Consider the following 13,377-nt stretch of genomic DNA (forward strand, 5'->3'; position numbering starts at 1 on the left):
AATGTATAATATATATTACACATTTCAAACAATATTCATGTATTACTGCCAGACCAGACATGATTTCCCATCCCCACGTCACTTACAGAGCCGTCCTGGAGTTCTTGACCACAGGCAGCAGCCTGCAGTGCTCTTCATCTGATCTGATGTATTTCTTCAGATCAAACACATCCAGCTCCTCATCTGACATCAGCATCACAAAGGCCAGAGCTGAGTACTGTGCAGGTGAGAGGTCATCTGCTGAAATGTTTCCTGAATTCAGGTATCTTTGTACTTCCTCTACTAGAGAATTGTCACCCAGCTCAGTCAGACAGTGGAACAGGTTGATGGTCCTTTCTGGAGATAAATTCTCCTGTATTTTCTCCTTGATGTATTGGGCTGTTTCCATAATGGTATGTGAGCTGATTCCTGTCTGTCCCAGTAGCCTTTGTAACAGAGTCTTACTGGAGTCTGTTGAGAGGCCCAGGAGGAAGCGGAGGTAGAGGTCCAAGTGTCCATTCTTGCTCTCTAATGCCTGATCCACTGCAGTCTTCAGCAGGTCAGCTGATGAGTTTGACAGAAACACATATAAAGCAGCGAGATACTCCTGGATGCTCAGATGCACAAAGCAGTACACCTTCTCCTGGTACAACCCATACTCCTCTTTAAAGACTTCTGTGCACATTCCAGAGTAAACTGAAGCTTCAGTGACATCAATGTCATTCTCTGTCAGATCTTGCTCATAAAATATGAGATTGCCTTTCTCAATATTGTCAAAAGCAAGTTTACCAAGTTTTAAAAGGAATTCCTTGCTGTATTCCTTAAGTTTAGTTTCATGGTTTTTCATATACTTGTCATTTTTTAAACTTGTCTGAAAGATCAGGAAGTGTGTGTACATTTCAGTCAGAGTCTTTGGAATTTCTCCCCTGTCAGTCTCACTAAAAAACCTCTTAAGCACAGTGGCTGAAATCCAGCAGAACACAGGTATGTGGCACATGATTAAGAGGCTCCTTGATGATTTCACATGTGTGATAATCCTGCTGACCAGGCTCTGATCATTAAATCTCTTCTTAAAATACTCCTCCTTCTGGGCATCACTGAACCCTCGTATCTCTGTCACCTGGTGGACACACTTAGCAGGTATCTGATTGGCTGCTGCTGGCCGGGAGGTTATCCAGAGGAGAGCGGATGGGAGCAGATTCCCCTTAATGAGGTTAGTCAACAGCACATCCAGTGACGTTTTCTTTGTTACATCAAACCAGCTCTCATTGTTCTGAAAATCCAGAGGAAGGCGACACTCATCCAGACCATCAAAGATGAACAAGACTTTGTACCTAAACAGGTAAGTGGATTGAAATGATTTCAGTTCTGGGACAAAGTGGTGAAGCAGTTCAATCAGACTGTATTCCTCCTTAATCAAATTCAGGTCCCGGAAAGGAAGAGCAAATATGAAGTGAACATCCTGGTTTGCTTTTCCTTCTGCCCAGTCGAGAATGAATTTCTGCACAGAAACTGTTTTCCCGATACCTGCCACCCCTTTAGTGAGTACAGTTCTGATAGGTGTCACACACCCACATAAGGGTTTAAATATATCATTGCACTTGACTGTAGTATCTTCTGTTCGCCTTTTCTTGGATGCTGTTTCAATCTGTCTCACTTCATGTTCATCATTGACTGATCCAGTCCCACCTTCAGTTATGTAGAGTTCTGTGTAAATCTCACTGAGAAGTGTTGGCTGTCCTTCCTTAGCTTTCCCTTCAAATACACACTCAAATTGCTTCTTAAGTTTACATTTGATTTCCTGTAGCATGAGCTGTCCTGAAAAGAAATGAGAGGAAAATGCACTAATTCTCACCGAGATCCTGACCCATATGAGAGGAAGAATATTTTCCAAAAACACACTTTTTCACACATACATATCCAGATATTTCCCTGTGACTGTGAATGTGAATCTGAAAGTTTTATCATGCGTATTTTACTGGAACACCGCATACAGGACCGTGAATAAGCTTCAGGCAGCCAAAGGAAATGTTTAAAGCCATTCATCTGGGTAGTAAGTGTATATCTGCTCAGAACCAAAAAAAACACAAAACCCCTTTTCATTTCCCAAACCTCTCCTCAGCGACACCACAGCCAGTCCATGTATTTGTTAAATTTCACCACCAGCTCACTTCATTAATTAATTAAATTAGTTTAAAACTCAATAAGATATTGATCAGCCACATGTGTGTTAGTGGTCAAGTAAAAAAATATGCGGATATACTGCACGATTTCTGCAAATATTAGGGTGATTTTGGGAGAGGTTCTGAAATGGCAAACACACTTTGACATACGTATTATAGTAGTTCTATACCAACATGAAGACCATTTAAACATAATTTTCTCTGCCTGCCTAAGACTTTTGCACAATATTGTACATGTACATAATGTTATAAAGTTCTTACTCTTGTCCAGCAGGTCAGCAAGATCATCTTGCTTCATGGTCCTCAGGATGTACAGTGTGATCTTCAGAGCTACCTCTCTAACACTGGTCTTCTGCATCTGACCATCACTGTCCAGGTCATTGTCCTCCTCCAGCTGAGGCTCAGAGCATTCTGGGTAATTCTGATCTAGGTACCTCACAAACGTCTTCAGCTCGTCCTTTAGGAACTTCATGGCTTTTTCCTCTAGTGACTAAAATAAACAGTCAAAGTTAATTATTGCTACTTACACCAAATCTTTTCAGAGTTTCACTTGTGAATCATAAAACATATGATTAAAAACAATTAAAACATATTTTTTTAAGATGATGAATTTCTTATTATACAGCTGTATAAAATATAAGCTAATTGACATAACAGCCAAGAAAACATATCAGCAATAAATACAAACCTTCAATATGGATGATAAACCAGATTTATCATGTAGATCTGAACTGCATTCTTCCATTTGGTCTCTGTGAATTAGGCAGAAACATAAAGTCCTCAATTCATCTACACAAATGTAATAGACTGAAAAGTTCCCCATTAAAATTGCTGTTACTGTAGATAAAGAATAACATTGTGCTATATTACAACACCAATTCCAAAAAGTTGGGACATTGTGCAAATTGTAAAACAGAATGCAATGATATGGAAATCTCGTAAAACCGTATTTTATTCACAACAAAGCATAGAAAACATATCAGATGTTTAAACTGAGACATTTTACTATTTTATGAAAAATATTGGCTGATTTTGAATTTCATGACAGCAACACGTCTCAAAAAAGTTGGGACGGGGGCAATAGGAGGCTGGAAAAGTTAGTGGTATGAAAACCCAACAGCTGGAGGAACAATTTGCAAATAATTATGTCAATTGGCAACAGGTGAGTAACATGACTGGGTATAAAAAGAGCATCTTAGAGTTGCAGTGTCTCTCTGAAGTAAAGATGGGCAGAGGGTCACAATCCTCCTAATACTGCACTGACAAATAGTGGAGCAATTTCAGAAAGAAGTTCCTCAGTATAAAACTGCAAAGAGGTTGAATATTTAATCATCTACAGCACATAATGTAATCAAATGATCTGGAGAAATCTCTGTGAAAAACCAGACTAGATGCCTGTGATATTTTGGCCCTTAGGCAGCACTGCATCACAAACAGGCATGATTCTGTAATGGAATCACTAAATAGGCTCAGGAATATTTCCCACAAACACTGTCAGTGAACACAATTCGCGCTGCCATGCACAGATGCCAGTTAAATCTCTATCATCCAAAGAAGAAGCCGTATATGAACATGATCCAGAATCACCGACGTCGTCTCTGGGCCAAAGCTCATTTAAAATGGACTGCGGCTGAGTGGAAAACTGTTCTATGGTCAGTCGACTCTAAATTTGAAATTCTTTTTGGAAACCGTGGACACCATGTCATCCGGACTAAAGAGGAGAAGGACCACCCAGCGTGTTATCAGCACTCAGTTCAAAAGCCAGCATCTCTGATGGTGTGGGGGTGCATTAGTACATATGGCAGGGGCAGCCTGCATATCTGGAAAGGCACCATCAATGCTGAAAGGTATATCCAGGTTCTAGAGCAACAGATGCTCCCATCCGGACGACGTCTCTTTCAGTGAAGACCTTGCATTTTCCCACATGACAATGCCAAACCACACACTGCATCAATTACAACACGATGGATTCGTAGAAGAAGGGTCTGGGTACTGAACTGGCCTGCCAGCGGTCCAGATCTTTCAGCCATTGAGAACATTTGCTGCATCATAAAACAAAAAATATGACACAGAAGATATAGGACAGTTGAGCAACTGGAATCCTGTATCAGACAAGAATGGGACAACATTCCTCTCCCAAAACTCAAACAACTGATCTCCTCAGTCCCCAGACATTTACAGACTGTTGTTAAAAGAAGAGGAGATGCCACACAGCGGTAAACATGGCCTTGTCCCAACTTTTGTGAGATGTGTTGTTGCTGCGACATTCAAAATTTTTCCTTACAATGATGCATTTTCTCAGTTTAAACATTTGATATATTTTCTGTGTGCTTTTATGAATAAAATATAGGTTTATGAGATTTCCATATCACTGCATTCTGTTTTTATTTACAATTTGCAGAACGTCCCACCATTTTTGGAATTGGGGTTGTAGTTTGGAAAGATGTATCTGCCATGTTAAGCTTTATTCACTGGGGCGGCTTCCTGATTCTCTCATGACAGCAGAAGAGAACCAGTGACATCAGGCTCCAGCACACAGAGACACAGCAGGCAGGAAGGACAGTTTTCTACGCAGCCCTTTGTACCCAGTGACATTTAGAGTCATTCACTTGATTAGCAGAGCTAAATACCAGCATCTGATTCACAATCCTCAGTCAAGAAACTGGTTAAATAGCTTGTTGGTTAAATTCAGCACCTGCAGGGCTAATGGGCCGAATCTGTCCTTCAGCACCTACAGGGCTAGACCCCCCCCCCCCAGAGTGAGCACAGAGCTTCCTATGCAACCGGCAAACAGTGAATCCCCCCCACTACCCCACCCCTGAATAAGGCTCTGCTTTGCTTATCAATGGAGCCGCCTGCTCTGTGAGCGACTGGCCCACGGCCGCGCCGGCCTGGAACTCGCAGGTGAGCAGTGAGTGTCAGACGGGGGGGGGCGCCTATCAGCTTGTTGCCCGCATCCCTGCCTCCCCGCTTCTGTACCAGCTGGTTCCCAGGCCCCACTAGCCGGGGTGATACTGCTGCAAAATATGATGAAACATTGAACGTGTCATCATCCTGCACTTGTTCTCCATCCCAGTGGACATAATGTGCATGATGTCATCAGCGTACGCCACTCCCTCTAGAATGTCCTACTGTATTACAGAATACTAACCGCTTCAGGGATCACCTTTTATCTGTCACCCAGCAGCAGTGAGGGAAGCTGCGCATGCAGGGCAGACAGCCTGATAGCTGACAGGGCCTGAGGGGACAGAGTCTGGCAGAGGAACACACCTGACCTCTTATCTGCAGCCGCATAACTGGCCCAGCTGCGCATACAGGGCAGACAGCCTGAGAGCTGACAGGGCCTGGCGGGGCAGAGCATGGCAGAGGAACACACCTGACCTCTTATCTGCAGCCACATAACTGGCCCAGCTGCGCATGTAGGGCAGGCAGCCTGAGAGCTGACAGGGCCTGAGGGGACAGAGTCTGGCAGAGGAACACACCTGACCTCTTATCTGCAGCTGCATAACTGGCCCAGCTGCGCATGTAGGGCAGGCAGCCTGAGAGCTGACAGGGCCTGAGAGGGCAGAGTCTGGCAGAGGAACACACCTGACCTCTTATCTGCAGCCACATAACTGGCCCAGCTGCGCATGCAGGGCAGGCAGCCTGAGAGCTGACAGGGCCTGAGGGGACAGAGTCTGGCAGAGGAACACACCTGACCTCTTATCTGCAGCCGCATAACTGGCCCAGCTGCGCATGCAGGGCAGGCAGCCTGAGAGCTGACAGGGCCTGAGGGGACAGAGTCTGGCAGAGGAACACACCTGACCTCTTATCTGCAGCCGCATAACTGGCCCAGCTGCGCATGCAGGGCAGGCAGCCTGAGAGCTGACAGGGCCTGGCGGGGCAGAGTCTGGCAGAGGAACACACCTGACCTCTTATCTGCAGCTGCATAACTGGCCCAGCTGCGCATGCAGGGCAGACAGCCTGAGAGCTCACAGGGCCTGATGGGGCAGAGTCTGGCAGAGGAACACACCTGACCTCTTATCTGCAGCCACATAACTGGCCCAGCTGCGCATGCAGGGCAGGCAGCCTGAGAGCTGACAGGGCCTGGCGGGGCAGAGTCTGGCAGAGGAACACACCTGACCTCTTATCTGCAGCTGCATAACTGGCCCAGCTGCGCATGCAGGGCAGGCAGCCTGAGAGCTGACAGGGCCTAGTGGGGCAGAGTCTGACAGAGGAACACACCTGACCTCTTATCTGCAGCCGCATAACTGGACCAGCTGTGCATGCAGGGCAGACAGCCTGAGAGCTGACAGGGCCTGGCGGGGCAGAGTCTGGCAGAGGAACACACCTGACCTCTTATCTGCAGCCGCATAACTGGCCCAGCTGCGCATGTAGGGCAGGCAGCCTGAGAGCTGACAGGGCCTGAGAGGGCAGAGTCTGGCAGAGGAACACACCTGACCTCTTATCTGCAGCTGCATAACTGGCCCAGCTGCGCATGCAGGGCAGGCAGCCTGAGAGCTGACAGGGCCTGAGGGGACAGAGTCTGGCAGAGGAACACACCTGACCTCTTATCTGCAGCCGCATAACTGGCCCAGCTGCGCATGTTGGGCAGACAGCCTGAGAGCTGACAGGGTCTGACGGGGCAGAGTCTGGCAGAGGAACACACCTGACCTCTTATCTGCAGCTGCATAACTGGCCCAGCTGCGCATGCAGGGCAGACAGCCTGAGAGCTCACAGGGCCTGATGGGGCAGAGTCTGGCAGAGGAACACACCTGACCTCTTATCTGCAGCCACATAACTGGCCCAGCTGCGCATGCAGGGCAGGCAGCCTGAGAGCTGACAGGGCCTGGCGGGGCAGAGTCTGGCAGAGGAACACACCTGACCTCTTATCTGCAGCCGCATAACTGGCCCAGCTGCGCATGTAGGGCAGGCAGCCTGAGAGCTGACAGGGCCTGGCGGGGCAGAGTCTGGCAGAGGAACACACCTGACCTCTTATCTGCAGCCGCATAACTGGCCCAGCTGCGCATGTAGGGCAGGCAGCCTGAGAGCTGACAGGGCCTGGCGGGGCAGAGTCTGGCAGAGGAACACACCTGACCTCTTATCTGCAGCTGCATAACTGGCCCAGCTGCGCATGCAGGGCAGACAGCCTGAGAGCTCACAGGGCCTGATGGGGCAGAGTCTGGCAGAGGAACACACCTGACCTCTTATCTGCAGCCACATAACTGGCCCAGCTGCGCATGCAGGGCAGGCAGCCTGAGAGCTGACAGGGCCTGGCGGGGCAGAGTCTGGCAGAGGAACACACCTGACCTCTTATCTGCAGCCGCATAACTGGCCCAGCTGCGCATGTAGGGCAGGCAGCCTGAGAGCTGACAGGGCCTGGCGGGGCAGAGTCTGGCAGAGGAACACACCTGACCTCTTATCTGCAGCCACATAACTGGCCCAGCTGCGCATGCAGGGCAGGCAGCCTGAGAGCTGACAGGGCCTGGGGGGGCAGAGTCTGACAGAGGAACACACCTGACCTCTTATCTGCAGCTTGCAGCTGCATAACTGGCCCAGCTGCGCATGCAGGGCAGGCTGCCTGAGAGCTGAGAGGGCCTGGCGGGGCAGAGTCTGGCAGAGGAACAAACCTGACCTCTTATCTGCAGCCGCATAACTGGACCAGCTGCGCATGCAGGGCAGGCAGCCTGAGAGCTGACAGGGCCTGGCGGGGCAGAGTCTGGCAGAGGAACACACCTGACCTCTTATCTGCAGCTGCATAACTGGCCCAGCTGCGCATGCAGGGCAGGCAGCCTGAGAGCTGACAGGGCCTAGTGGGGCAGAGTCTGACAGAGGAACACACCTGACCTCTTATCTGCAGCCGCATAACTGGACCAGCTGTGCATGCAGGGCAGACAGCCTGAGAGCTGACAGGGCCTGAGGGAGCAGAGTCTGGCAGAGGAACACACCTGACCTCTTATCTGCAGCCGCATAACTGGCCCAGCTGCGCATGCAGGGCAGGCAGCCTGAGAGCTGACAGGGCCTGGCGGGGCAGAGTCTGGCAGAGGAACACACCTGACCTCTTATCTGCAGCTGCATAACTGGCCCAGCTGCGCATGCAGGGCAGGCAGCCTGAGAGCTGACAGGGCCTGGGGGGGCAGAGTCTGACAGAGGAACACACCTGACCTCTTATCTGCAGCTTGCAGCTGCATAACTGGCCCAGCTGCGCATGCAGGGCAGGCAGCCTGAGAGCTGACAGGGCCTGGCGGGGCAGAGTCTGGCAGAGGAACACACCTGACCTCTTATCTGCAGCTGCATAACTGGCCCAGCTGCGCATGCAGGGCAGGCAGCCTGAGAGCTGACAGGGCCTAGTGGGGCAGAGTCTGACAGAGGAACACACCTGACCTCTTATCTGCAGCCGCATAACTGGACCAGCTGTGCATGCAGGGCAGACAGCCTGAGAGCTGACAGGGCCTGAGGGAGCAGAGTCTGGCAGAGGAACACACCTGACCTCTTATCTGCAGCCGCATAACTGGCCCAGCTGCGCATGCAGGGCAGGCAGCCTGAGAGCTGACAGGGCCTGGGGGGGCAGAGTCTGACAGAGGAACACACCTGACCTCTTATCTGCAGCTTGCAGCTGCATAACTGGCCCAGCTGCGCATGCAGGGCAGGCAGCCTGAGAGCTGACAGGGCCTAGTGGGGCAGAGTCTGACAGAGGAACACACCTGACCTCTTATCTGCAGCCGCATAACTGGACCAGCTGTGCATGCAGGGCAGACAGCCTGAGAGCTGACAGGGCCTGAGGGAGCAGAGTCTGGCAGAGGAACACACCTGACCTCTTATCTGCAGCCGCATAACTGGCCCAGCTGCGCATGCAGGGCAGGCAGCCTGAGAGTGTTACGTTTCCAATTTTTCATTATTCTTTTATTGTCATAATTACAGAGCAAATAGAAGCACAATCATGCAGGACATGGGAACAAGTTAAAGTGAAGTACAAACATGACATTTCATTCATATATATATATATATATATATATGTGTGTGTGTGTGTGTGTATGTGTGTGTATGTGTGTGTGTGTTTGTTGATTTTACGTATATGAATGGCGAGGCCATGACTGAACCCATTTCCATGCACGGACACTGATTAAGTCTGTGAGCTAATCCTTGTTTACGCAGAACAAACCTGCTCCGAACAGGTTTGAGGATTTGGATGTGCTGCTATGACAACACATCCAGCAAGAGTTTCGAAAAACCGTGCCAACTACCCCAGGCGGCTGGCGTGTGCCAAGTGCTGCAGGGGGCCAGCTTCCACTGTACATGCCGGGGCCCTGAGGGCCTTGGGAGTTAATGCTCGCTGTATGTGGAAAGGGCCCCAGGGGCCCAGGGGGTCAGCATGAGCTCTATCTGCTGGGGCCCTCATGGTTAATTTGCCCCACTGGCCTGGTCCATAACCCAGGCAAGGCTCCAGGGGGCGCTATCTTTAGTTTTGTCTGTATTCTATATAAATAACATCAAATGTTAACCCTCATGGTATAAAAATAATTCATACAATGGGGACGACATCACACTCAAAATAAATAAATCACAGGGCCCTGATGGCATCTTACCTATAGTGTTAAAAGAGATGAGGGATATTATTTGCTGACCCTTAACTTTACTGTTTCAAAAATCCTCATCTGAAGGTGTGGTACCTTCTGATTGGAAGCACGCCTTCATAACGCCTATTTTCAAAAAAGGGGATAGAAGTAATTTGTCTAACTATAGGCCAATCAGTCTAACTTGTATAACTGGTAAAGTTATGGAGGCTTTAATCAAAGAGAAAATGATAGTTTACCTGGACTCCAATAACATTTTGCGGGATAGCCAGCATGGATTTAGGAGAGGTAGATCCTGTTTAACAAATCTGTTGGAGTTTTTTGAGGAAGCTACTCAGGAAGTTGATGATAAGAAGGCCTATGATGTCATCTACTTAGATTTCCAAAAGGCTTTTGATGTTGTCCCCCACAAGAGGCTCCTACTTAAACTCAAAGCGACTGGTATTTTAGGTACCGTAGCGACCTGGATTGATAACTGGTTAACAGATAGGGAACAGCGAGTAGTTATAAGAGGCACAATGTCACAGTGGGCTTGCGTTCATAGTGGGGTACCGCAGGGTTCGATTTTAGGACCACTATTGTTCCTAATTTACATAAATGATATGGATACCAATATATACAGTAAACTGGTGAAATTTGCAGATGACACCAAGGTGGGTGGTGTAGCAGATACTGAATTAGTGGCACAGCAGCTACAGCGGGATCTTGATTTAATTAGTGACTGGGCCGATACCTGGCAGATGAAATTTAACGTCGATAAATGTAAGGTACTCCATCTAGGGAGCAGAAATATAAAGTACAGGTATTTCATGGGTGTCACTGAAATAAAGGTAGCTGATCATGAGAAAGACCTTGGTGTGTATGTTGATGCTTCCATGTCCCATTCTCGCCAGTGTGGGGAAGCAATAAAAAAGGCCAATAGGATGTTGGGGTATATCTCCAGGTGTGTGGAGTTTAAGTCAAGGGAGGTAATGCTAAGATTATACAATTCCTTGGTGAGACCTCACCTAGAATATTGTGTGCAGGTTTGGTCACCATATCTTAAAAAGGACATTGTGGCCTTAGAAAAGGTGCAGCGTAGGGCCACAAAAATGATTCCTGGTCTTAGAGGAATGTCATACGAGGAACGGTTACTTGAGCTAAATCTGTTCAGTCTCAAGCAAAGGAGACTGAGGGGGGACATGATCCAGGTATATAAGATTCTAACAGGTTTGGATGCTGTTCAACCAAATAGTTACTTCAGCATTAGTTTAAATACACGAACTCGTGGCCATAGGTGGAAATTAGCGGGAGAACATTTCAAGCTGGATTTAAGGAAGCACTTCTTTACGCAGCGTGTAGTCAGAGTATGGAATAGCCTTCCTGATAATGTAGTGCAAGCTGAATCCTTGGGTTCCTTTAAATCAGAGCTAGATAAGATTTTAACGACTCTGAGTTATTAGTTTAGTTCTCCCCAAGCGAGCTTGATGGGCCGAATGGCCTCCTCTCGTTTGTATAGTTCTTATGTTCTTATGTTCTTATGCTGTTTATCCTTCTGCTCTGCCTTCATGTACTTTGATATGCTGTGATGCTCTTGATGTAAACAGACTTATTTACAGTCAGCTTTTAAGGAAATTGTCTCATCTAAAATTTAGATATTATATGAAACTTTTAGTATGACCGTTAAAAACCTCCACAACTAGACTTGACTGATGTTCCTTTTTACCTGTTTATATATGTTTTTGTTTGTTTGTTTAGTTTTGTTATGTGGCCATTTTGTATAGAAGGGATGGTCTGTTACTCGCCTCTAGTATAAAAGAACTGGCTGATTGTGGAAGAAGACGGTGAAGACAGAAGATGGCGAGGTCTTTTTTTTAAGCTACACATATTAAAGTGCTGCCCACTGACCAGCCCTAGCTAGGAGCCCAGTTTACTTTTATGTTATGGCCTGACTATAGACCCAGAGAGACATGCATGCTAGTGGGCTGTAACACTGTTACCTCTCAGGGCCCTTTCTCTTACACCCCACAGGGGGGCGCATTTCATGGTTTGCACTATAAATGTTGCCACTCACAGCTTCTAATGTCCTGAGGCCCCAGGGCACTGGCCCCACTAGCCCGGTTCATAACCCAGCCGAGGCTCCAGGGGGCGCTATCTTGGAGCACCTTCAGCCACCGGCTCATTCCCCCACCGTGAGCTAAGAAGCGCTACTGGGGATCTTTCCTGCCTGCTGCCGTTAGACAGCACAATGCCTGCTGTCGATGTGCAGCCCCCACAGCCAGCCTTTACGTCCCATTTTTAATGTGGTAAAAGCTGCTCTCTGTTTTTAATCATATAAATAACATACATTTATATTTATATTTATTTCTTGAACAATACTGTATTTTCAGGATTTTTTCATTATTCACTGTGTACTTCTTAAACTTGTTAACTTACAGAAATTTTGTTTACTTCTATAAATGTTTACTCACTTGCACTATATCTGCTGTCTTTGCACGTCGTCTTTGTTTTACATTGTATGTTTGTATCTCTGCACTTTGCTGCTGAACGCAAGAGAATTTAACCCTGGGATCAACAAATCATCTTATTTTATACTCGGGGGATGAGAACCACTGCAGTGTCACATTAATTATGATCTGAATCAGCAAGTATTTAAACGTCACCTTTGGCAAAGGAACCTGTCATGCCCGGCTCGTCCGCTCCTCGTGTGTGCCACGCCCCCTGATTACCCACGTGTATTTCCCTGATCGTCTCCAGCTTTGTCTAGTCACTTTGATTAGTCCTGTGTATGTAAGTCCTGGTCTCCCCGGTTTCCCTTGTCCGTCATTGATGTTTCCTGATGTAAGTCAGCGTCTGATGTTCCCTGCACCTTGTTGTCCTCCAAATAAACCCCCGTTTTCCCCGTATCCCGCTTGCTTGCCTGCTCCTTACCCGCACGATCGCTGCTCGCTGCCGTTACCTCCGCGAGCGATCGTGACAGGAACCAATAGTCTTTCTCTTTTTTGTCTGATGATAGTAGTTTATTGTTTAAGCCACACAGTTTGACTAAACACGTTAAACTAAAGCCTTCGTCTGAGTATGATCTAATGAATTCATGAGAGTGAAATTATTTGTTATCAAAACAGAAACATCCGTCTCATAAGACGACAATCTATTGTCGAGTCATTCTTTAATGGACATGCAGGGGAAAACAGGCAAACCAGTTTTTTCCAGCTCTGTGCTGAGGACTGAAATTTAAAATCCACTTTGCGATTAAATAACTTCCAATACCAGCTCTCAGAAAGTCAGGTTTTACAGTAATCCTCATCCATTTACCTCAGATGTTATTTATATAGAATACGGACAAAACTCTTTTTTAAATTCTCAAGATGATAGAATCTGTTAAAGGTACAAATTGGTGCATTCATTATAAATATGTTATTTCCTCATAGCTTGTATGTGTCTCTGTGCCATTTGACTGAGAGTCTGAATGTCATTAACAGTGTTTGTTTAAATGCACATTTACCTTTGATCTGTAGGAAAAGGTCCCTCTCTGAAGTTATCTGGGGGGCCCATTGACCAGTCACTCTTCATGGAAACACAGCTGGGTACAGGAGAGTCTGCTCTCTTCATCAGGACACTGTGGGCAGCGAGAGGAAACAAACCCTCATAGTATAAATATAATTCATACAATGGGGACGGCA

General features: G+C 47.4%; 1 protein-coding gene and 1 long non-coding RNA gene across 18 annotated transcripts in view; both read right to left on the bottom strand.

Annotated features, from left to right (window-relative positions):
* LOC125721462 (NACHT, LRR and PYD domains-containing protein 12-like) overlaps positions 1-13,377 on the bottom strand; it is a 360,988-nt gene that overhangs the window by 333,774 nt on the left and 13,837 nt on the right. For all 9 annotated transcript variants that reach the window (XM_048997380.1, XM_048997379.1, XM_048997377.1 and 6 more), the window contains exons 5-8: positions 13,200-13,313; positions 2,851-2,914; positions 2,424-2,652; positions 87-1,797 (exon numbers count right to left, since the gene is read on the bottom strand). In XM_048997380.1, coding sequence (XP_048853337.1) covers positions 87-1,797; positions 2,424-2,652; positions 2,851-2,914; positions 13,200-13,313 — 2,118 coding nt within the window. The remainder of the gene's footprint in view (positions 1-86; positions 1,798-2,423; positions 2,653-2,850; positions 2,915-13,199; positions 13,314-13,377) is intronic.
* On the bottom strand, positions 5,623-9,113 carry LOC125721504 (uncharacterized). 9 transcript variants are annotated; one of them, XR_007385775.1, is made up of 3 exons: positions 8,627-9,113; positions 7,878-8,301; positions 5,623-7,658 (listed from the first exon to the last, which is right to left on the bottom strand). It is a non-coding gene; the product is annotated as an uncharacterized LOC125721504 (long non-coding RNA). The 9 variants fall into 9 exon arrangements; XR_007385772.1 differs by having other exon boundaries at positions 7,878-8,520; XR_007385774.1 differs by lacking the exon at positions 8,627-9,113 and adding an exon at positions 8,415-8,620.

This window comes from Brienomyrus brachyistius, unplaced genomic scaffold (genome assembly GCF_023856365.1).
Source record: "Brienomyrus brachyistius isolate T26 unplaced genomic scaffold, BBRACH_0.4 scaffold33, whole genome shotgun sequence".
Classification (NCBI taxonomy): domain Eukaryota; kingdom Metazoa; phylum Chordata; class Actinopteri; order Osteoglossiformes; family Mormyridae; genus Brienomyrus; species Brienomyrus brachyistius.